Raw genomic sequence first — 25864 nt, 5'->3', positions numbered from 1 at the left:
CTAAAATCAGATCAAAATATCTTGAAATGCGCGAAGGGTAAATTCTAACATAGCTATAAATGCTTTCGATGGATAAGCTGACAATTATATAAATGAATACACTGATTGAATGACTCACTCACTAACTGGATATATGAAAACATTCAATATGGCTATTCTTCTGGCAAAAATGGTTATGTTTAATTATTACAGTTTTATTGTATGTATTATTATAACCAATATAATTATTGATTTGATTGCAGGACAAAGTAGTAGATGAGTTGAAAGACATTTTCGGAGATTCGGATCGTGAAGCAACGTTTGAAGACCTTCAGAAGATGAAATACCTTGAACAAGTCATTAAAGAAACTCTAAGGTTATTCCCTAGTGTTCCTTTCTTTAATAGGAAGCTAGACGTAGATGTGAAATTGAGTAAGTTGCAATTTTTTACATTCTTCAAACACTCTTTGACCTAAATTCTGCTAATTGTAATAAATTACTTAACAATAAGATTAAACACTTTATCTTGTTCGAAACAAACCTAGGTGATGTTTACCTAATATCAACTCCAAAATGTATCATCTCCAATTATTTGTAAAATCAAATTCAATTCTGTCCCAGAAATTAATTAAATACTTTACTTCATTCCAAAATTGCATTTCATTCAAAGATTGAAAATAGTCTAACTTGAAGAAAAAATAAGATAAACAAGTTTGCAAGTACAACAGACTGCTTTTAGAAGCGAAATTTAAAAATAAACACAATGAAGCTACGAGTTTTATATTGTCTCAAACTAGTTTGCTCAAAGTCGGGTCAAATACAAGTTTTCACACACGAAGTAACATTTTAATGAAAAATAAATAAATAAATAAATAAATAAATAAATAAATAAATAAATAAATTGTTAGCTTCACCCTGATCTGGAATTGTTTTACAAAGTGGGCATTTTAAAAGGCTGCTCCTTTTATAAAAATCAGTCTAGAGACTGATATTTTTTATGTACTTAGAATGTATTTCTTCATTTAAGATTTTAAAAATTTTTTTATCTGCTTCATAAGTGATAACAGGTTACCATCTTAAAGTTTACATTAATTTTTAAACACATTATCCAATTTACAATCTTTTTTTTTTTCAGAAAATTACACAATACCTGCTGGAGCATACGTGCCAATTGGTCCATATGTTTTGCACAGAGACCCGAAAGTTTTTCCTAACCCGGAGGAATTCAATCCAGATCGTTTTCTAGCAGAAAACACACATGGAAGGCATCCATTTGCCTACATCCCTTTCAGCGCTGGTCCCAGAAATTGCATTGGTAAGTGTAGCAACCAATGCTATTTGCAATATTTAACAATCAGGTTTCATACTATGTAAATGTTTGTCTTTAGTGAGTCTGATGTCGCCTCTGTAATAAATGGTACATTTTCGGTGGAGAATAGTGCGAATATTTCAACGTTTATTTCACGGGTCATAGAACATCTACATCCGTCGTTGTGTTACTGTAAGATATACAAATTAAAAATGAGCATGAATTAAGTAGAGATAGCTTGAGAGGGAAAAAATTATTTAGTTCTCAAGTGCTTGGCATTGGAAATAAAATAATCATATTTATCTTTTTTAATACATCGGTAGGACCTCTAAATTAAATTCATGGTGCGCAACGAGTGCACATAGAACCTACCATTAAATCAAGGAATAAGAAACCAGAACAAAACGACCAAAAGTAACCTTGAGGACGAAATCAAAATAAAAATGGTTTTCAGGCACATCTCACTAGACGAATAAATAATGTAAGAATGTTAATTAAAATCATATTAATGACAGTAATAGTTCCTATACCTCGATTCCATTAATAACGCCGATAATTTCCTTAACACACTAAATTCTCTTACGATTTTTGATTATTATTTTCTTTAACTCTTGCCCTTGCTAACTTTGAAGTCAATTTCAATTATCACATTGGTTGTCTCATAAAACCACCTATGCACTGCCACTGGTCAGTAATTTAAACTCGTTCAGACATGTCTCCTTGTAAATAGTTTTCTTATTCCAGCATAAAATATTTCAATCTCCGATAACTTCATCACTATACAGGGTGATTCACGAGAATTTACCGTCCTTTACGGAGCTTATTTCTGAAGACATTTTGAGCAAAAAATGTCATATAAACATAGTTCCTGTTCTCAATATTTTCAGAGTTACACTAATTTAAATTTGTTTGCAAAATAAGTTTTTTCTTTAGTTTGAAGGTAAAAGAATAATACAAATAGAGAATGAACCATTCGGAAGTACCATTTCTTTAATTGGCAAGTATTATGAAGTTAAAAATGTGCTGTGAACTCCTTAGTTGCTTCGTACACACATCTTTTTCTATTCTTAACTAGAAAATTACATTATTCTTACGCACTTATCACAACAATTATTACAAATCACACCACTTCCACCGACTTAATTATTTGCAGTTCAATTTTGCATTCTAATTTGCAGTCTTGGAGAGTTTACATCACATTTTGAAAAATGTCGCCGTCCGCTTGAGTACACTTGGCCTCACGCTTGTGAACGGCACTCGTCGCTGTACGTAACTGCATACGGCTATCTTTGATTTCCTTAGCGCTCGCGCTGGCTGCTGACTGCACGCTGACCAAGATCACGCGTTCACAGCAATGCGTTCCAATAACGAAACGTAACTCTATAAATATTGAGAATAGGACCCATGTTTATATGACTTTTTTGCTCAGAATGTCTTCGGGAATAAGCTCCGTAAAGGACGGTAAATCCTCGTGAATCACTCTGTATAATTATCCCAGGTTCAATTTGTACTTCAGTAAAAGATATTCTTTCTTTGTTCGTAACTTCTACAACAAATTGTCTAGCTTTTATTAATCAGATAACGTCATGGTATTTTGATTTTTATTGTAATTGTAAATTTAATATTAAATGTAAGGTCCCAGATTATTAAACAAATCCTCTCCAAATTAATAAAAAAAATTGTATTGGATTTATAGTTTGGGTTTAAACATATTAAACACTTTTTAATCTGTATTCACTCTCAATTTTAATTTTATTTTTGTCTCTATTGGAATCCCCTCTTGAACACGAGTCTTACTCATTCAGGAGTGGGCTGGTTTATCTTTCATTGTATTTATTTACTTGTATTCATTTCAAACTTCTAGCAATAAAATAAATAAATGAAATTATAATTTTAATTGTATTCTTAATATTGTAGCTGTAATCCCCTGGTAGAGGGGTAGAAAAGGCCTGATGGTCTTATCTCTACCGGTTAAATAAATAAATACTGAATACATAATTTAATCATTAATTCATTATTTTAAATATCTAAGATAAATCATTGTCTATTTATTCTGCACTTATGTTGTTTTTTACTCTTAACAGGACAACGCTTTGCAATCATGGAAGAAAAGACTGTAATATCTTCCATTTTAAGGAAATACCAACTCATGTCACTGGATAAGAGAGAAGACATCAACCTAATGTTTGAACTGATTCTTAGACCGAAACACAGTCTCAGGATTAAAGTAATTCCACGAGCATAACTTGTCTAATAAGCAGAATACATGAGGGCCTTGTAAATACCTCTAGTAACAGCAATTCTACATTCAAGTGTTTAATTTGCAGGACAATTTAAAAAGCAAAGCATAGAAATTTGTCTAAATAATACTAAGTGTTATGTTAAGAATTTAAAAGTCACTGCAATGGCAATTTCAAACAAAAGAGTAATTGAAATAAGTTAAAATAGATGATATTGTACCATCTGGAATTTACAATAGACAGAGATAATTAACAGATTTTCTTCAAGCACTCCCATGTCCTTGTCTCTGTTACCCGTATCAGCTCCTTAATAATCGGAGACTATATTTAAAGAACAATCTGTATGTATGTTATTTACTGGTATAAGAGAATAAATGAAATATATTTTCATATTCCTGAAGTTTTATTCATATTGCTTAGATTTTTCCTTTCCAATAACAAGAACTAGCCTTATTACAGTAACGGATAAATCAAGGGTTCAGAACCATAGTGAGCCAAGCGCCATTTATTAAAACCGTAGAAAACAAGGATTAAAATGAAGTTATTACCATAATTCAATGGAAACATATAGCAAGTAAAATAAAGCATATACATTAAAACTAAATGATATGTCAATGTTCATCAAACTATGGTACTCACTGAACTTTAATGGCACTTGGCCCACTATGGCTCTGAACCCTTCAAATACAAGATGTAGCCTACACATATGTGGGTAGCTGTACGTGCAGAATTATGTAGCTTAGCTTGTATGTGTGGTCTATCTCATGAAAATAATCCCTAAAAGCTCTTATATTGCTATAGACATTTCAAGCAAACGTACAGTTTTTATTTTTATTGGTTTTTTGACAACGCTGTACTTTTTTGTTAATATAATTTACAATGACGTATAATCTATCTCACGAAAATAGCTCTTTTATCATTATGCATTTCAACCAAACATATCGTTTATATTTTTGTTGGTTCTTAACAACGCTATATCAACTACTAGATTATTTGGTGTCGATGAAATAGGAGGTAGTGAGATGGTATTTGACTAGATGAAGCCGAGGATTTGCCATAGATTACTTAACATTCGCCTCACGGTTAGGGAAAACCTCGGAAAATCACAACTAGGTAACCAGCCCAAGCGGGAATCGAACCCACACCCGAGCGTAACTCCGGATTTTCTACGTAGAAGAGCGACATGGAATTTCGCACTGCGATTCTCGTCAGATCACTGGGACATCGATTTCGTGATTTATTTTTCATCACATCTCTCAATTCCTGAGGAAAATTGTGCAATGCATTTTCTTTTTCTCCTTTCTCATAACTGGATACACCAAAACATTTTTTTTTACATATAGGTGTATGTGTATTTTTTAACAATTGGTACCACAATACCACATTACTCACCTATAGGTATGACTAGTGTACAACAAACAAAAATCAATTACTAGTTTTCTATTAAATTATGCAAGGTGCAGCTGATGTGGTCTCGTAGTATTTCATGAGTAAACACTCAACTTTAAAGGTTTGTTTTACAAATATTGGATTGGTTAAGTGACGTTGCGATTTATATGTTTTTCTGAGTGAGCTGACGACATGAATCTACACACTAGCGAGTTGTCAGTCTACAAGGAAGACTGAAGCAGAAGTCTAGCACACAGTAACCAGGTATTTGTAATTTGAAATAATTTGTTCATGTAAACCACTGATTTCCTATAAAAGACACAAAATGTTTACGAAGAAAGTAATTCAATTTATTGTAGAATTTAACTTCAAGATTTTATTGTATTAGGTACTCTATTTTGATTATTAAATCATTGTTTCCAAATCTATACCTTTAACACACAAACGCCACAAAGATAAACATCTAGGGATATCATTTATTTATATTAAGTAAAGAAGGTCAAACATCTTTACAGAGTCTAAGAACAATATGGCATTCCTGGACCAAAACCAAACCAAACAGCTAGGACTGGAGCCAGAGTGAATTATAATGGCAGACAGAGTAATTATCTCATGTCTCCAGGTTAATAAAATTATATAATCAGTGAACTCATTAGGGCCATGTATCCAGATTCTGAAGTCGTTAATGTTATGAAGAGTTTATTTATTCCCCTTTTCAAGGGGAGATTCTAGTGAAATAATCGTGAAAAATTAAGAAAATTCAGTTTTATTGTTTTCATGTTCGTAATTATATTTGAACCTTCTAGTTTCATAATACGGTCTCATTTCCTATTTGACAGCCCTTAAAATATGTTACGTGACATATATAAAAAGGTTATGTTTTATTTAACGACGCTCGCAACTGCCGAGGTTATATCAGCGTCGTCGGTGTGCCAGAATTTTTTCCCGCAGGAGTTTTTTACATGCCAGTAAATCTACTGACATGAGCCTGTCGCATTTAAGCACACTTAAATGCCATCGACCTGGTCCGGGATCGAACCAGCAACCTCGGGCATAGAAGGCCAGCGCTATACTAACTGTGCCAACCAGGCCGACACTTATAATGTAATACGGGAAAAAAAAATAGAAATAAAGTAAAACATGGGAAAATGCTTCCTGTGTCTATACAGACGGACACTATTCTAATCCAAAGCCTTCACTGTTCTAAGCTACCATCTCATCTCGACCTTAGTTCGCTCCAGGCGCGGCTAATCATGCTTACCGTTTAATGGGAGGCTTGAAACTCGCTCCACATCACTGCTTAGATTCTAAGAGCGAACTAGTCACCCCTTTGGCCGCCCATAAGCCTCAAGTAGGCAACAGGGGTGCTATTCATAGACATTTCGCTAGCCCGCGCTACGAGCGTGCTAAACTAGCCCCGGCTATCGACTGATTACTTGTACAGGATTCATATCATGTTATACCGCTCACATTGGTTTATGAATACGAAAAACGTTAGTTCGCTGATCATTCACCCGAAGCCCACGCTAAGAATGTCTATGAATACGGCCCTAGAGGTCTGGCCATACCTCGGTTTTTCCCCTAACTTCATTATTCGCAGACTGTGTATATAGTTAGTGTTAGGCTACGCGTATTATACACAAGCGATAAAAATTATACAAGTGTTGAAAAGTTTTATTATATAGTCTATACAGTATATTTTTATACGATTACCTAGTTTATATATTTATCTTCCAAATTAGACTTATTTAAATGGTCTAACCATATAACCAAATATGGCGAAACATAGGGTGTTTCTGATATTGTATTGCATAATATACAAAATTTAACCCCATTTTTCTCTGTTTCTATTTTTTGTACATCTTTTGCATAAAAAAAGTTAAGGATTTCATAAATTTCGCGCTAAGAGGGTAGGTTTGTTCCAGCTTTTCCTCACTCGCCAAGGCGAATGTCGGATCGGAATTTACTTTCCACCTACCCCGAACGTTCTGTACGTTGTCTATATAGCCTATGTGTTCGTGTTGTCTTCAGGAGGTAGTCCTTGCTTCGAGTTGATCCCTCACCAGGGAAGTCCCTCCATTGTCCATGTCTGTGTGCGATCCAAAAGAGTTATCCCTCCCATATGGGAATTGGCTTGTAAGATCCAGAATAGAGATTAAAATGCCGGCGGAAGGTCTAAAGAATACAATAAAGACCTATGAAATGAAATATTGGCAGTTACTTACAGGTTGCAACGCGGTAATGACAGTAGGCGAAATAAAACTGTAACAGAAACTGTAATGAATTCTCGAACATCCTATACTAGTTAGGTAGTCAAAAACTCTTAATTCCACTGAAAAAAAAATATATATATATATTTTTTTTTTTTTTTCATACTCCTGTCGGGTTTTCTCTTTGTCCATTTCTTATGATGGAGAGATACTGTAGAAGTGAAATTTCTTAACTATACTCCGTTCCATAATGTCTGACAGGCGACGTAAACATTGTCGACCGAAGAGCAGAGAAATATAATTTCTATTCAACCAATGGCAGAGATCTCATTCCACGCTTATCTTGAAGTTGGGCGGTCTGAAGCGTTCTAACCCCACGTGGAATGAGATTTTCTATTGTAATTTCGTCTTCAGAAAGTGTGCGTTCGGATATAAATAGCTCGTTCTGATTCCAGTATATTTCCATTACACGTATATTATATCTCATCAGATCGTATAATTTACTTGTGATTAAAAACTATGTGTTAGAATTGCACAACGAACAGGTCAGCCTGAATAAATTTCCTTTATTTCGCCCATAATAGGCCTAATTATTCTTTATCTTCCTTTCAGGTGTGAATAAACCTTCGAAAGTAATAATTCAACATGCTGAACTACGTGTTAGCCTTATTGGGTAGCATCTTTTGCTTGTCAATCGCTTTATTCTTTCTTGTATTTTACTATGACTTCAAGTGGTTGTTAAGGAAGTCCGATGTCAAGAAAATAAACAGGATACCAGGACCAAGACCATTGCCGATATTCGGCAACATCTTCATGTTCATGGTTCCAGACACACGTAAGTACACAAAATTACTCATTAATTTATCATAAAACTAGTTTTTGGAACACAAATACTGTACTTGTATTAATACTGCATTCCTGAGGTTGTACACCAACGTTAAATCCTCCATTGAAGGTCATTTTGTAATTAGCAAAGCTTGTACTTAAGACAGCACACAAAAATTTACACAAGTGTTACTCTAAGGGTAAGTACACGTTGGAGCAACGATAAACGACAAAAGAGACGATCTAGCGACGCTTTGGTATAATCAAAGAATCAAGTGTTCATATCGGAGCAACGAGGACGCGAGAAGTGAACATTTTGATTTATCAGTAGAAGATATTCTATGCATCTACTTAATGAAAGAAGATATATAGGAAATATCAGCTGCTACGTTCAAGTTTAATATAACTTAAATTATACAAAATTAAACCCGTTTCTCATCCCAAAGATAGTATAAATTCGTTGTGTTGTGATTGGTTCTTGTGATCACATAACATATGACGAATAAATACACAACTGATCAATTTGCCAATATCTACAATAATTAATTTAATATGCCGAAATAATAATAAATCGATTAATATTCGGATATATTGATAACAACCGATAATTATACACATTAATATTATCTTAATCAGAGATCATATAAACGACAAGAGCGAAGAAAATGGAACTTTTCTTTTTCGTCGCTTTTATCGTGTATCTTCGCTTTTATCGTTACTCCAATATGCACACCTCAATGACAATGCATGCTTCAATTCTCTCTGATGTAGCATCGCTGCTTCTTTTATCGTTTATCGTCGCTCCAACGTGTACGCACCCTAAGAGGAAGATAAATTTCATATCTGCCGCTAATAATCTTATTGCTGCTAAAGGAACCTTCTACATTACCAGGATGAAACCCATTTTTAAAATCTGAACAAACACAGTGTGTTTCAAAAGTGATGGTCGAAAATTTAGTGGTGAGAAGTAAAAACGAAGAGAAGCAAAAAAGTTCCAGTAAACATGAATCCGAAAATTAACCGTTTACGAGATAATGACATTTTTTGCTGGTTCATTATGCCTGAATACAGTAAAAGCGGCAACATTCATGCTTCGTACGTACGCAGCATTTTCCCCCATCCCATTTCCTTCTAAGTATGAGACGATATGTAAACAGATGATATGTTGAACGGTGGATAGGTAGAGGAGGACCTGTACCTAGATCACCGGATTTAAATCCTTTGCATTTTTGTCTATGGAGTCATGCAAAAAGCCTAGTTTACACAACGGACATCACCACACGTAAAGAATTGCAGCATCGGATTTTAGATGTCTTCCAGCAAATGAGGAACGATCCAGAATTACTCGAAAGCATTCACAGGTCTTTGCGGAGGTCGGGGCAAGTGCGGCACGTTAAGCTAAACAATCATTGTATATATCCAACAAAAATGCAATTTATGTTTTAAAATTTTAACGATAAATCCGTGTGGTATATATATGTATATATATATATATATATATATATATATATATATATTAGAATTTACAAAAAGTGAAGGAATGAATTAAACACAAAAATGAATAAAAGATGCTAGATTTGCTGAAGTTGCCTCATATTCTGGGGCGACTTAGTATTTGTATCCACAACAAAAAAAAACGTATTTCAAGGTTCAGATTTGATTTATCGGTGCAATAAAACACACTGTCATATTTGCTAAGGTCTTCGAAACAAATGCTACGACGAAGTTGCCTCTAATGCCGAACTTGTTCCAACAGTGTGGATTTGAAAGTACTGTTTTTTTATTTTACTTGGTTATTTAGGCCTAATGACGCTGTATCAACTACGAGGTTATTTAGCGTCGATAGGATTGGTGATAGCGAGATGGTATTTGCCGAGATGAGGCCGAGAATTCACCATAGATTACCTGACATTTGCCTTACGTTTGGAGAAAACCTCGGAAAAAGTCCAACCAGGTAATCAGCCCAAGCGGGAATCGAACCCGTGCCCAAACGCAACTCCGGATCGGCAGGCAAGCGCCTTAGTCGATAGAGCTACGCCGGTGGCTGAAAGTACTGTTCATAAATCCTGTGAATTTTATATTTTTTTTATAAGTTTTTATTTTTTTCAAAGCATCCATTTCATCCATATGAGATAAAGTAGGCCTACATCCCAAATATTTAAAAGTATTCACTTTTTCTAAAATTGTATTATTAATTACAATATTTCTTCGTACTAAGTAGTCACCATGAAATTCCATGATTTTGATCTTATCAGCAGATATTTTCATTTCAAATTTTATGACTACATCATTCAACATTTTAACGGATTTCTGTAAATCATATTCAGATTCTGCTATTAAAATTGATCATATGCTAAAAATTATGTGTTTAATTTATTTATTCTATTTGTCGTTTAGTCAACTGTCCGAAGACAGATCTGAATCTCTCAAATATACCAACAAGGCACCACTTATGAGGCAACTAAGCCAGGAAATAATAGGGTAGAGTGATTAGTTCTTTTCCCCCTCCATTGCATACATCTCCGACTAGCTATATATCACGCTAATCAGACTTCAGATGCATACAAACAATTGTTCTTCCTCCGACACATATCGTCAAGTGAGATGTACTGCCTGATAACATATACACTATACATATCAAGCAGAACCTCAATCAGAGGTACTTCTATTTGTATTCCATAGTTAACGTTAGCATTCCATTGTTTCGTAATTTCATTAATATAAACATTAAACCCTCCATTATCAATCGAAATAATTCGTATATTCTGTTGGGTATAATGCTTTCTAAGTATGCAACATATTTTGTTTTTACTTTCGGTATAACACGCAGGCAGTCTGGTTTCGAATCCCAATAAAGCCTAAAATTTTTCATTTGAAAAATTCATAGTCACATTTTTTATGGACAAAGTCGCAGTTGGGGTTTTTCTCGTGGTTCTCCCCTTCCCCCATATTAGGCCTCTACCTACATCATTTCGTCCGATCTCCATTCCGCCATAATTCCAAAGCTTTCCCAGAGTGCTAACCCGACGCACTGAGGAGGCCGGTCCAGGAGACTTGGATACGCAGCGAACCCTAATGCAGGGGCGGTTTTTCGGGTGAAGCTCGTGAAGCGGCCCTTCACCTGTTTACTAAGCGCAACTTCACTTATTTACAAGTATTTTAATATTTTATTTTATTTCACTTCATTTTTGTCTTTTACGTTCAGCGTTGTGATATGTTCTGCACTTAGGTATTCTGCATTATGGAACACTAGTCCTATTGTCACTACTGGTTGGCGCAGAGTGGGGAAGGGCGACAATTGCAGCTATATCCCTCTTTCAGAGGTAGAGCTTCTCAATTTGCAGGTTTGCTAACGGGTAACCATGCCAACGAACCCTTGTAAGATTTCTATAGACCCTGTCTGCGAGGGTACTTGAATCGCTGACTAAACATTTCTCTTGTAGCTGCAAACACCTTATAGCCTCCTGACTTGGCTCTTTTGAAAGGAAAATAATGGCACGCGAATACAATGAGATAAAATTCCTTGTCTTTCACAGTGTTCACACTTCTTTGTACCTGTTAATTTCAGTTTGTGAAAGGTGTGAATAGAGTGACTGTGTTACGTCTTCTTGCTAAAACGATATATTATAAGATTAAGTTAACTAAGCAGTTATTTATTTTTAGTGATAATTTTATAATTATTTTTAAAAGTGGCGACTCAAATATTTTTATTAACAGCAAGGAATGTACCGTATCCTATAAACGATATAGTGTGTAACATGTTACAGACACCATTTTCGCGATGGACTGAAGGTGACGAAAGAGATGTATTGTTAGCGTGGCTCAGTCGGCTAAGGCGCTTGCCTGCCGGTCTGAAGTTACGCTCGGGCGAGGGTTCGATCCCCGCTTGGGCTGATTACCTGGTGGGTTTTTTCGAGGGTTTCCCCAACTGTAAGGTGAATGTCAGATAATCTGTGGCGAATCCTCGGCCTCATCTCGTCAAATACCATCTCGCTATCACCATTCTCATCGACGCTAAAAAAAACTTCATAGTTGATACAGCGTCGTTAAATAACCGACTAATATTTAAAAAAAAATTGTTAGCGGGGAAACCAACACTTGTTATTAATATATCGGCAAAAAGTTGAAAAGGAAAGGTTCAAAATCTTACACCAAACATTTTAAAAGTGCTTTGTGTAGTGGCTGTGCGGTAGTTCTTATTTGGAAAAATTGTTTTGTTGGCCCTGTTTGTTAGTTGGAATAAAAAATCGGCATGGAACTCGGATGGATTTTGTGAAAACAGATGAAGTTTTTGTCAGTTTTTTTGAAAAGGCTAAAGAAAGGGGTGAATTTTCAGGGCGGAAATATGTTAAGTTGTCAGAAGGTGAACTTTTTCAGAAGTACAAACAATTATTTTTTAAATACTTGACGTAATTTTTATGCAAGTTAACACTAGATATCAAGACATTGAACAGCTTCAGCTTTACTCCTTTGCCAATACTTCAAAATTTCTTCAGTATTCAAATATTTTTCCTTCTAATGCTCTTGCCACTCTACAAAAGACTTTCCCAAATTTGTTCAAAGTAAGTCGTTTGAAAACAGAACTAGAGCTTCTCTATGCAGATCATGAGTACCAGAACATTTCCTCTGATACAAGCACTAAAACTTGTAAGAGAAAACAAAGACGTAATGAATAAACCTATAGGTCTTTTCCCTTATTGTGACATTACCGTCAACAACCGTCTGCATTCTACCGCATAAAGACAAATCTTCGCAATTCAATGGCACAAGGGAGATTAACATCATTGCTACATGATCTGATTGAGAAGCAGCCAATTCATGACATCAGTGACAATTCTCCTTCCGTAGAGACAGACGAATCAACTTAATCTACAAAAAATAGGTAAGTCGTACATCATGTCCCTTAATAAAAGAGCTTCACCAACTCTTGAGGTTGCGAGGGCCTAATGTAGTCAAACGGTGTGGCTTGGGAATATCCCTAGCTCGAGGGTAAATGCAGTGCTGGGTCGTAGTGTCCCCCTCCAAAATTATAACACAACAAAATGCAATAGTGTACTTCCAGGTCTCTATAATTCGTTTCAGAATCTCTTTGTTGGTCACTCTAGCTGTCAATGGCATTTTGAGAATTCAGCGATAATCCGTAACTCAAAATCTTCTATCCTACTTATTGTAGACAGTTGTAATGTCCACCTCTTCATACCATACAAATATACTGACTAGACATAGCATTTGGTAAAGTCTTAATCTAAGATTGAGGTCAAACTCTGTGTTGATAAGGACTTTCTTGGAATTACTAAATGGCGTTTTACTTCTATGTTTGATTATCAATCCTCACGGAGCCACATTCCAAGATAGCTGATCTTTATGCGTTCTATCGGTGCAATTTACGTTTTCCGAAATTTTAAGCTAATAACAAGTAATTCATGATTCACAACAGCTTAAAAGGAAATTCCAAATACACTTTATTCTGACGTAAGTGTGTTGAATTTTCATGAAACGTGTGTCAAGACTATTTTGAATACGCAGAATTTTAATGTGAAACATTTGCATCTCAATAATATCGCCTCTTCCTCATACCTCGTATAAGCGAAAATAAACTGCGTCTATTAGCAGTGTTGTGTCAAATATCTTGCATAAACATTGGTACAAGTTCACTGTAAAGGTCTAACTGTTCACATGTCTTTAAATGTCTGCTTGATTAAGATGTTTACGCCATACTAGCCCATTCACTGTTTTTCCTATAGTACGTAGCACACGTTGCTTACGTAATATTATATATACAAGCTGGCACATAGAGAGAACGAAACTGGGATTGGAGTGTCATTATAATTTCTGCCGCTAGGTTCGTCTCACAGTTCTATTACTAAGCATTGTGTATCGCGAAAATTCTTTGATTAATTTTTCATTATGATCGAGTACGAAGATTATAATCTCGTCTGTCCTTCGGTGTCATATATGATACCTTAGAAATTTAATCACGTCTTTCGTTATACGCTTATGTAGGTCCGTGGCCTGAGGTATCTTATCCTATACCATCTACGCTTTTTGTTATCATTCAGTTTCTCCTATTTTCTTGTCACTAGATGCCTCCAGTTGATTGAATTTATCATTCCGTCTAGTCAGCAGCATGGCTGAGAAAAGCAAATATAATTGCCGATTTGTTATATATTAAATGAAATAATATGAACTGCTGATACATTAATGATATTACTTAAAGTTCACTCTATCTATGCATTTCTGGATTCACCCCTACGTGCTACATGCCCTGCCCAGCTTTAAAAATGCTATTATGTTTATTTGGTTATGTCTAATATTACACAATAGGCCTATGTGATTCTCAGGTCATAGTCACAACCGAGGTCAACTTATTAGATCTACATTTTATCCTAGTCATTATCAATTGCCAGTTGAATGACAAGGTCCATAATGTATAAAAAAAAAAAAAAAAAAAAAAACCCTACATTTTCTAAATGTACCAGATCAGCAAATGATACACTATCTACCAAAAAGTAATTGGGCACTGTTTTTTTGCCCCTTTAGAACCTCGTTGTACCACCTCTTGTTGCTATAACAGCAGCCACCCCGTCAGGCATGTTCTCCACTAGTTTGTGTAGGATATCCACTGGAATGCGTCGCCATTCCTCTTGCAACATGGCACTCAGTTGGACAATGGAAGTTGGTCGAATTTCCCGAAACCTCAATCGCCGGTCCAATTTGTCTCAAAGGTACTCAATGGGATTGAGATCAGGACTCTGTGCAGGACAGTCCAACCGGTGAACATTATTGTTTGCATACCATTGCATAGTAGCCACCGAAACATGGCATCTAGCACGTAAAATCCTGGGTGCCCAATTACTTTTTGGTAGATAGGGTATTTTAAATATCTAGTGTATCTATGCGTGTTTACTATGGGACACAGGCTATGTCTCAGACGAAGAAGACATTAATAATAATAATATTAATAATAATAATAATAATAATAATAATAATAATAATAATAATAATAATAATAATAATAATAATAATAATGTAACGTTTTGTTCTTTCACCACCATACACCCGTCAACAATGTGACTTTTATTCTTAATAATTCACCCTACAACAATGGATATTCCACTCAACACAGCAACAGCATAGTTATTGCACTCCACACGATGACAATGATAATACACGTTTATTATTGAGAAGAACAACAATGTACTCCTAATTTCAATTAATGTTCACAAAGCACTATGTGCAGAACAAAATTGTCAGTTTTCAATTCACAGTTCGCCTGCCTTGGCTAGTTCTTCTAGCTCACTGTTTAAATTCACTGCACATCGAACTCAGCTCTTCCGGACGCGTCGCACTCGCCTGGGCGCTGCCACAGTTACTCAAGTTCACTGCACTGCACGTCGAAACTCAGGTCCACCTTGCTCGCTGCTGTCCGAGACAAGACTTGAAGGCTGACTGAAGACTAACTGACTCACTCACTCCCAAAGACTGCTCGCGCTCTTATTTATTACATCTTCGATTCGCGTGGCTTACGGAATCTTCGATAGGAATACGATTCTAGATGTTTCCCCTGCTCTCTCCGCTCCGCGCCATCCCGTAGTTTTCTTTCCCCTCGCTCCGTACCGCGTTACAGCGCCTACCGAAGCTCGAGTTTCCGTTTCCCCGCGCCTTCCTTCTCGCTGGATGCGCGCGCATACTCCCGAGGCAACCAGAATCTTCCAGCACGGCGCCATAATAATAATAATAATAATAATAATAATAATAATAATAATAATAATAATAATAATAATAATAATTACTATTATTTATAATTTCAATTACCAAATTTATCGCCCATGTTGAATTATGATGCTCAACAACCCCTAAAGTTGACGTTAAATAAAATAGACCTACTACTGCTGCTGCTACTACTACTACTGCTCCAGAAAATTCTGGTTTATCGATTTTTAAAGACCTTGTCTCAATTGACAGCTTAGTATATATTAACTTACGTGTTAAGGAATTTCGAAATGTATGGACGTTTGTTGTTGATGCATAAACCTAGATAGAACGAAACGGATCAAAGGGTTGAATCCTTAAGAGCTGGTTAACGTCATCAAGTTAACTGCTTCTAATATTTACATAAAATTTTATTTTAATATTTCTCCAGAATAACTTACGTTTTGTTTCTGATAATGGCTTTTATTTATCCTTCAGAACTTTCGAAGGTGTTTCTTCGTCTTCATAAGGAATATGGCCCAACATTTCGACTTTGGATACAGGGATTTCCTGAAGTGTTCATCACTGATCCTGAAGATGTTGAGGTGAGTGCAATACGTTTCGTGACAAGCATTTTAGCCTCGTGCTTCAATGTAGTACCTCGCATTTCAAACACTTAATACAAGTCAAAGTGTCGACAAACAAAGTGCGATTTATTTTTATCTTTCCCGCTTACAGATCCAGACATGATTCGACAATAATGTACTTCTGTGGAGCTGATGGAAAGTCGTGAAATTAAATTATTTAATGTAAAGGTTGTAATGTTGAGTACATTTAAGCACTATGTAATAGAAATGCTTACACTGAACTACTTATAAAGAAAGCTGTGTAATACTTTGTTAGAAAGCTAAACATAAAATTGGGAATCCTAATCTTGCGTAAATTTACTTAAGTCCCTTAAGTGGAGCAGGGTGATCGAAGTGAGACAGGTTGCCTTTAGCGCTCACATAGATATTAAAATTAATTTCAAGAGCCTTTACATAAAAGTGAACTCATACCTTTCAGTTTACGCTTCCTTCTTTCTCCATTTTTTTAATTGACTCCTACGCCAGACAGTCCATAGAGGACCAAGGTCAACCAGCCGACAGCTGGCCTCACGTCCACATGCCTCAGCAGAGATGAACGATCACTCAATCAATACGGAGATTAAGTGTGGTTAGCATGATGATCTCCCGGTCGTTATAGCAGGTTTACGAAACTGGACTTCACTACCTACTATAGCTTCCCTAATTCATCATAATGCTGAGTGGACACCAGTCCCATACACTGGCCAAAATTTAATGTGAAAATATCTTCCCCTATGAAGACTCGGACCAGCGTGCATTTCGTAGTGCGAGTCAAGAATCCTTAAGCCCGACGCTGCGGTGCGAGAGAAAATTCTGAAATATGAGTCTGAATTTTGAACAGAAGTAGTAGAGTAGTAGTAGTAGTAGTAGTAGTAGTAGTACCTAGCAATAGTAGTAGTAGTAGTAGTAGTAGTAGTAGTAGTAGCAGTAGCAGTAGTAGTAGTAGTAGTAGCTGCAGCAACAGCAGCAGTAGTAGTAGTAGTAGTAGTAGTAGTAATAATAATAATAATAATAATAATAATAATAATAATAATAATAATAATAATAAATATAATACCCATATGAATAAAGAAGTCTAACACCAGAGAAGAGAATATCAAATAAGCTTCACGCAACTGAGAATGAAATTATTGCAACAAATAATAATTTCGTGTGAAGAAGCTGACACGATTTTTCATACTCTTAATTCGGTTCGAAAAAAAGCTCAGTTCTTATTACATTACAAATAAAACCCTGCTCCAGTTCGATTTTTTTAGTTACTATCTTCGAAAGATATAACAACAACAACAACAACAATAATAATAATAATAATAATAATAATAATAATAATAATAATAATAATGTATATTTGAAACAGATTGTTACATAACTGCTTTTATCAACACAAACAAGAGTTACAACAGAGAGAAGGAAGAAAGAGACTAGTGAAGTGCTTTGTGTGAAGTGTGCCATTTTATGGGGCCGAAGATGGATACTATGATGAGGTGAAGAAAAGAGACTAGAAAATTTGAAATGTGGATATAGAGAAGAATGGAACGTGTGAAGTGGACAGATAGGATAAGAAATCAACTGTGTTGGAAAGAGTGGATGAAGAAAGAATGATGCCGAAACTGATCAGGAAGAGAAAAAGCAATTGGTTGGCTCATTAACTGAGAATAAACGTCTGCTGAAGGAGAGAATGGTGAACGGGAGAAGAGTTCGGGGCAGAAGAAGATAACAGATAATAGACAACATTAAGATATATGTATCAAATGCGGAGACTAAGAGGAAGGTAGAAAATATGGAAAAATGGGGGATGCTGGGTTTGCAGTGAGAGACCTGCCTTGGGCAGAAGACTATGACTGAGTTAATAATCATACTTTACTTTTGGAACACCTGGTATAATAATTTTTCAGGAACGTTGATATTTAAACTTATAATTAATGAAATTATTTAACAAATTTGCATAACGATAGATAATTAGTTGCTAATTGTTAATTTATTTACTTAAGAATATTAGTTATAAATTCTTTCAATTATAATTACTTACTTTTATCTTACATTGTTTGTAACCTATACTATTTTGTTTTAATTACTAAAATTTGCTGTTCACTTTTCTTTTTCTCTCTGCTTTTCTTTCTTTCTTCCTTTCTTTCTTAGCCGGTTTAACCTCCCTTCCCATTTCACACGCCACTGCGAGTAGGGAAGAAAGAATCACTGAGTCACACACTACATATCTCACAAGTGCAGGCCTCACTGATCATAGGATTACCTTGACACAGAGCCACCGCAGAGACAAAACAGGACAATCACAAGACAATGGACAGACGGAAGATACATTTCTTCCGCTGTTAACGCCGGGAATCGAACCTCGGATCGCTTGGTCGGAAAGCGCACCCGCTATTCGCACAGCCAAAGCGCGGACTCTCTACTATCTGTACCAAAATATTGAACTTCTGAACACAATGTTGCTCATGAGTGGGTGAATTTATTTAAATTAATTGTATGTTTGAATATTTAATAATGTTCAATTATAATGTAGGCCTACCGGTATTTAATAGTTCTTGCGTACTACTATTTTGTCTTTGTTACAATTAATGCTCTGTTATATTTATTGTACAAGCATTAAATAGTTTTTGCATAATATTATGTTGTTTTTGTTATAATTGTAATATTGCTTATCATATTTAATATGCTCTGCTATATTTAGTGTACCGGTATTTAATAGTTTTTGCATACTATTATTTTCTCTTTATTGCAATTAAAATATTGCTTGTAATATTTAATATGCTCTGTTATATTTAGTGTACCAGTACTAAATAGTTTTTGCATACTATTATGTTGTCTTTGTTATAATTGCAATATTGCTTATCATATTTAATATGGTCTGTTATATTTAGTCTACCGGCATTTAATAGTTTTTGCATAGATTTGTTTTGTCTATATTATAATTGCAATATTGTTTGCAATATTTAATATGCTCAGTTATATTTAGTGAACTCAGGAGTTCCGAAACAAAACCCGTTAAGTTCACCTCCGATCAAAAATGAGTTTGAAACGGATTTTTACTCTACGAAATGTCCTGCATCGATCTACAGTCTCTATTCGGTTCTCACTCCGTTGCGTCCCTGTTAAAAATGCAGTCGAAATCGAGTGTTTGTTTCATAATCCATTCAGTCCACCGCTTCAGTCGGAACAAACCCCTTAAGTCAACAGACTCAGACTTCTGTGTATTCTGCAGCCACGTAATATTAATAATTTTATTAATTCATTGTTGCAGCTACATCTGCTGCTGGAGGCATATCAAAGTTACTGCAATGGCATCATTGTTGGTGTATAAATTACACATTTTTAATAATTTAAGCAGGAGAATAAAATTGTAATCACAATAGTGTTCTAGTAGTATGTACCATGGAGGGAAGTGTGTCTGTCTTAGAGGGATCTTCAGGGTCCAGAAAGAGGAGAAGCATGTCGGAGACAAGGCGAAAGAAAGAATTTGAAGCCAGGTACAATATTTACTTAAATCTCCACTGTAAATTAAATGAAAACAATGTGGTCCTGAGTTAAAGTGTTCGTAAAAATGTCATGGATATACGACTCCACAATTTTCTTCTAGATATTATAATGACAAGGATTATGGTATCATGGAATTTTAACCTCCCGGTAGTCACAAGGAAGGGCGCTTCAAATGCTGTTCGATCCTCGCACATAGTTTTATAAAGTCCAGAAAAAGGGTTTATGACATTACAACAAAGTGAAATAAGATAGGCTTCTTGCTTCATTGATGTCTGTTTCATCCACGAAGAGGCGATGTCAACGAAAACACGATTTGGAAAAATTGAACAGTCTTGTTGTAAAATATATGGTAAGAGGGTTTTTGAATGTAGTAATCATGTTCATGATAGCGTACATAATAATTTATGCATTTGTAAGCGTCTCAAAAATATTATTTCCGACCTGGGTAGCACATTGGTAGCGTGCCAGCCAATGAACTCAAAGGGTACGTGGTCAAACCCGGCCCAGGTTGTGGATTTTAAGTTTCTAAAATCTACAGCACATCAAGGATATTACCCTAACGATACTAAATTCAATGTTAAAGTGGTTATGTCACGATATAACCAAGTTGTTACAGCGACTATAACCAGATTAAAAATATATTATTATTATTATTATTATTATTATTATTATTATTATTATTATTATTATTATTATTATTATTATTATATTAACATTATAGCATCCAACACACTGGGTGGAGAGCCCACTAAGGAAAGAACGGGTGACGATCGTAGGTCAAAACGGCCTCAAAAAGAGACGATCTGTTATTACATTTATATCACACTTGAAAGCATACGAAAGCCATTACTCTCGCGGAAAAAGTATGAGATTGTACCTTCTTTCAAATCTCAGTATAAGCAAACTACACAAAATTTATAATTCCAGTGTGTCAGACTCTTTGAAAGTAAAATGGTGGTTCTTTTACAACATCTTTTCCACTGAATTCAATTTGGAGTTTGGTACACCTGCTACCGACATAGGTAGATATTGTGCAAGAATGAATCATGAAGTGCAGTCATCCGTCAGCGGCAAGAAAAAGGAAGAAACTCGTGCTACACTCATCGCCCACAAAATCAGAGCAAAGAAATTCTACAAAATGTTGAAAGAAACTCCACAAAATTTTGACACACTTTGTTTCGATTTACAACAGGTTCAGTCGTGGCCGAAACTACCAATAAGTACGTTAGATAAATTAGTTTCTGCGCATTCTGTATTACAGATGTTGAGAACAAATCCCCTAACTTTTACTGCTGAACTGAAAATCAGAGAAGCCGAGAAACAAAAGAAGTAGTTTCAGCTCTTACAAAGTTTCTTAGCAAACAGAATTTTGATGAAGCTGTCTCCACTAAAAGGCTAGTTCCAGACGGGTGTGGAGGCCAAAATCGAAATTCCATTCTTGTACATGCTCTCTAGTGGTGGCTTCTGCAAAAATCACCGCAGTCTATGAAAGACATATGTATAACTTTTCCTGGTCGAGGCCATTCATATCCTCCCAACAGGTAGGGCGTTTGGCATAATAGAAAAAGGATTGCGAAGGCACTCTGAAATATTTATGTCTAAAGACTACCACAATTTCTGTCGTCATGTGGACAAAGTTTCCGTTCTGGGGATAGAGTAGAAAGTTCAAGACTTCAAGGCATTTACCTCCAAAGTTCATAAGCTGGAAGGGATCAGCACTATGAAAACGATACGTCTGACGAAGAAAATAAGGCAGGTAAAACGAATGTAAATGTAGCAATGAATGTGTCATATCGACATGATCATTCCAGACGTTCGAAATCATTGTTAAAGAGAGGTTGTCGTGTGAAAGATGTAACTCAGCTCTTGAATATACCATTTTGCTCAGGTAATGTAAAAACTGCAAAGAAGGCTGTTATGGACTGTTTGTTGAAACAAAGATTTGGAGATGAGTGGAGGAACATGCCAGAACTACAGTTTTACGCAAACATTGTTGATTATCAGAAAAATGACACAGAATGAAGAGGAAAATGAAAGATGTGATTGTCTTGATAAGGAAGAAGGTTTTGGAATAACATAGCAATTTATTTTGTGTTTTGGTTTGCTTGTGAAGATAAATAAAACATAATAGTCATAAATCTTGGACCATTAATTCATTAACAATCACTGTAACATGTACTGGTACGAGTTAATTTTGCTTTAGTAAACTTGATTTCCTAAAGTACATACTTGTATTTCGTTAGCTTCCGTTTCAAAAACCGTCTTGTCCACCCGTATGGAACAAAACAAGTTAAGTCCGTCCGATAATTTTTTAAGTTGCGATTATTCCCTATTTAGATGCAACCGATTTTCAGCGCTAGTCATTTTGTTATCAAGAAAGAGTCCTTTTTACAACAGTGGTTTCTTTTAATTTTTTTATGCACAAGTTTAAGCGGTAGAAATTTTTCGTCTTTTCTGATTTGTTGACTTAACGGGTTTTGTTTCGGAGCTCCTCAACTGATATTTAATAGTTTTTGCATACTTATTTTATATTTATTATATTGTAATATTGCTTGTAATATTTATATGTTCAGTTACATTTAGTGTACCGATATTTAATAGTTCTTGCATACTATTATTTTGTCTTTATTATAATTTAAATATTACTTGTAATATTTAATAGCCTATGCTCAATCAATCAATCCGTGGCGCTACAGCCCGTGAAGGGCCTAGACCGACCAGCCTATGCTCAGTTATATTTAAAGTACCGGTACTTAAAAGTTTTGCACACTATTATCTTGCCTTTATTGTAAGCACAATATTTCTTTAATATTTCAATGTTGCTTGTCGAATATTGTATAAATTAAATTAATTAAATTTAAAAAATAAAGTATTACAACGAAACATACAGTAATATCATTCGTAAAAGGAACTGAAGTATTTGAAACGCGTAAACGCATATTGAGAAAGTCTGTCCGAATTTCTTGACACTTTTTAATCCAGCAAGAATTCAACGCTACATAACAGAAAACTCCATAGCAAACAATTTCTTTGGATGACTGTTTTGTTAAATCAAGCACTAATTTCTTCCTAATTCTCTGTTTTATAGGTGATTCTCAACAGTCGTAACAACATTACGAAGAGTGTGGAATACCTCGCCGTCCAGCCCTGGTTGGGGACAGGTCTTTTGACTAGCACAAGTAAATCTGTAAAGCAATACTTGTTAAATTTAAGAAGTGGAACTTTGAATAGTTTTTTTCCCGTTTATTAAATCACTCTTTCCATTTTTGATTCTATTAATAGTTTTCCTTCTTCTGGCCTGTAGTAGGCTTAATGCTTATTTCATACAGAATAATTCGAGCCTTTCCCAGGGCGGCCAAGATTTCTCTTCTCTTCTCTTCGGGTAATGCATTCATCTCTATTCTTACTATTCTGTCACCTAGCAACTACAGAACGTTCGCTTATATAATTTAGGTTGACCTGAAGGCGCGCAACCGGCACGAAGGACATGCAACACGCGACAAACCTACTTTCGACCGCTCGGCAGTCCAGTTCAGTTTCTCTCTAGGAGTGGTTGTGTTGACGTAAAATTGTGTATTATTCTTCTGTTTGTATTCGAGAATTGTTTACATTTTAGGAGTGGTTATGTTTACGTAAGATTACGTGTCACTCTTCTGATTGTGTTAGAGAAGTGTTTAGATTTAGGAATGGTTGTGTTAACGTTAGATTGCGTATTATTCTTTTATTGTATTAGCGTAGTGTTTAGATTTAGGAGTAGTGTTGACGTTAAATTGCGTGTTATTCTTTTGATTGTACTCGTATTAGTGAATTGTTTAGATTCAGAAATAGTTGTGTTGACGTTAGATTGTATATTGTTCTTCTGATTGTATTAGTGAAGTGTTTAGATTTAGTAGTAGTTGTGTTGACGTTAGATTGCGTGTTATTCTTCTGATTGTGTTAGTGAAGTGTTTAGATTTATGAATAGTTTTGTTGACGTTAGATTGCGTGTTATTCTTTTGATTGTTTTAGTAAAGTGGTTAGATTTAGGAGTGGTTGTGTTGACGTTAGATTGCGTGTTATTCTTCTTATTGTGTTAGTGAAGTGTTTAGATTTAAGAGTGGTTGTGTTGACGTAAGATTGCGTGTTATTCCACTGATTGTGTCAGTGAAGTATTTTGATTTAGTTAGTGAAGTGTTTAGATGTAGGAGTGGTTGTACTGGCGTCAGATTGCGTGTTTATTTTTTATTTTATTGGGTTATTTTACGACGCTGTATCAACATCTAGGTTATTTAGCGTCTGAATAAAATGAAGGTGATAATGCCGGTGAAATGAGTCCGGGGTCCAGCACCGAAAGTTACCCAGCATTTGCTCGTATTAGGTTGAGGGAAAACCACGGAAAAAACCTCAACCAGATAACTGGTAACTTGCCCCGACCAGGATTCGAACCCGGGCCACCTGGTTTCGCAGCCAGACCGTTACTCCACAGGTGTGGACGATTGCGTGTTAATCTTCTGATTGTGTTAGTGAAGTGTTTAGATTAGTTTGCTCACATGGTACCACAAAAATTTATACTAGAACAAAGGATATTCATGGTAGAGACTTATCTAGAAAAGAGTGATTGCAGAAGGTAAAAAGACGATTTGCAAGAAATTCCCTAATGTTCTGTTCCACACTACACTAGCACAATCAGGAGAATAGCACGCAATCCAATATTAGCACAACCACTCCTACAGGGAGACTAAACTGGACTGCCGAGCGTGAGGGAGACGAATTCTCTAAGCATTAAAAGCCTTCTGGATGAGGGCAGATAAGGAAAGGTGGACAGTCTATGGCAGTTAAGAGGATTATTTCTCGCATGTATAAACATTTGTCAAGCAGAGACTTACCAATAAAGAAAATTTAAAGGTTTAGAAAGTAGAATGAATTTGTCCTTTATTCCTAAAATAACTCACTAATATAATTTTAACATTTATATTTTTTAAAATTACCATTTTGTAAGTAGAAAGATGAGGTATTTTATGTCATTTTGTGCAAAATTAAATACATATATCTACTTAAATAATTGTACAATAAACTGAAATCATATGTCTCAATTTTTGGTTAATAAAAAATACATTATTTTAAAATTCAGAAAATGAAAGTTCATTTTATTTGGGCAGGCCTACATTTTAAATTAACGGTTAAAGAAAAAATTGAAAGTAATAGAGTGTCATCCGTCTATGACGTCACGAGAGGAAGAGAAACTTTTCCTCTCACAGTCCGCCTGACGTACGCGCCGATGTTCAAGAGCGTTCGTCGGACGTTGCATGCGTGCAATTCACATTAGTCTGTTCTGAACTACTGAGGAATTATTCATTCGTGCCTGACGTAATACAAGCTATTGTTTTAATTCTAATTGTTAGAGGATGGTGTGTAGCATATTGCAGTGACTTTCTATAATTTTAAGTTATTCAAGAGTGAAAGAAAATATCCGACATATAATTTCGAATATTTCTGAAGAAGAGATACAGTAAGTAGAATATTAATTCAGAACAATCTTCGGAAATGTCATAAATGTACTGAAACAGTAGGACATTTTGAACAGCTCATGTATCACAAGTAAAATGCACTTGTATTTTTCCCTCTACTCAAATTTAAGAAATAAAAGTTGCTATTGTAGAAACGGCGGCATACATTGCGAAGCATATAACAAAGAATTCCGCTGAGCTTGCAAGTGAGGGGAACGTCATAGGCCTATAAGCTTATGGAGGACAATGTATACCGGCAATTCATATACGAGTACATACGCAAATAGACAGAGTGGCAAAAATATATTGCAGTCTTAATCTTCACATAGGTACTGTTACATCTAAAACTGATGTTACTGCCGGATGGTATTAAATTTAACAATAAAATACACCCTTGACTATTTTTTTGCAGATGAAAAATGGCATGCTCGTCGGAAGATGTTAACTCCAACATTTCATTTCAAGATTCTAGAAGAATACATAAGTGTTTTCAATTCAAACAGTCGGATTTTGGTGGACAAGCTTGAATCTCTAGCCAGAGAACCCTATGTCGAAATCTCCTCGTATATTGCAATGTGCACTCTGGACATAATTTGTGGTAAATATTCTGTAA

At 35.4% G+C, this 25864-nt stretch overlaps 1 protein-coding gene across 1 annotated transcript in view; it reads left to right on the top strand.

Moving 5' to 3' along the window:
- LOC138695196 (uncharacterized) overlaps positions 1-25864 on the top strand; it is an 80166-nt gene that overhangs the window by 35962 nt on the left and 18340 nt on the right. The window contains exons 12-18 of the mRNA XM_069819655.1: positions 243-411; positions 1115-1294; positions 3373-3530; positions 7767-7962; positions 16143-16249; positions 22854-22944; positions 25664-25849. Coding sequence (XP_069675756.1) covers positions 243-411; positions 1115-1294; positions 3373-3530; positions 7767-7962; positions 16143-16249; positions 22854-22944; positions 25664-25849 — 1087 coding nt within the window. The remainder of the gene's footprint in view (positions 1-242; positions 412-1114; positions 1295-3372; positions 3531-7766; positions 7963-16142; positions 16250-22853; positions 22945-25663; positions 25850-25864) is intronic.

This window comes from Periplaneta americana, chromosome 2, assembly GCF_040183065.1.
Source record: "Periplaneta americana isolate PAMFEO1 chromosome 2, P.americana_PAMFEO1_priV1, whole genome shotgun sequence".
Classification (NCBI taxonomy): Eukaryota; Metazoa; Arthropoda; class Insecta; order Blattodea; family Blattidae; genus Periplaneta; species Periplaneta americana.
This window is presented reverse-complemented; position numbering and strand designations above follow the sequence as displayed.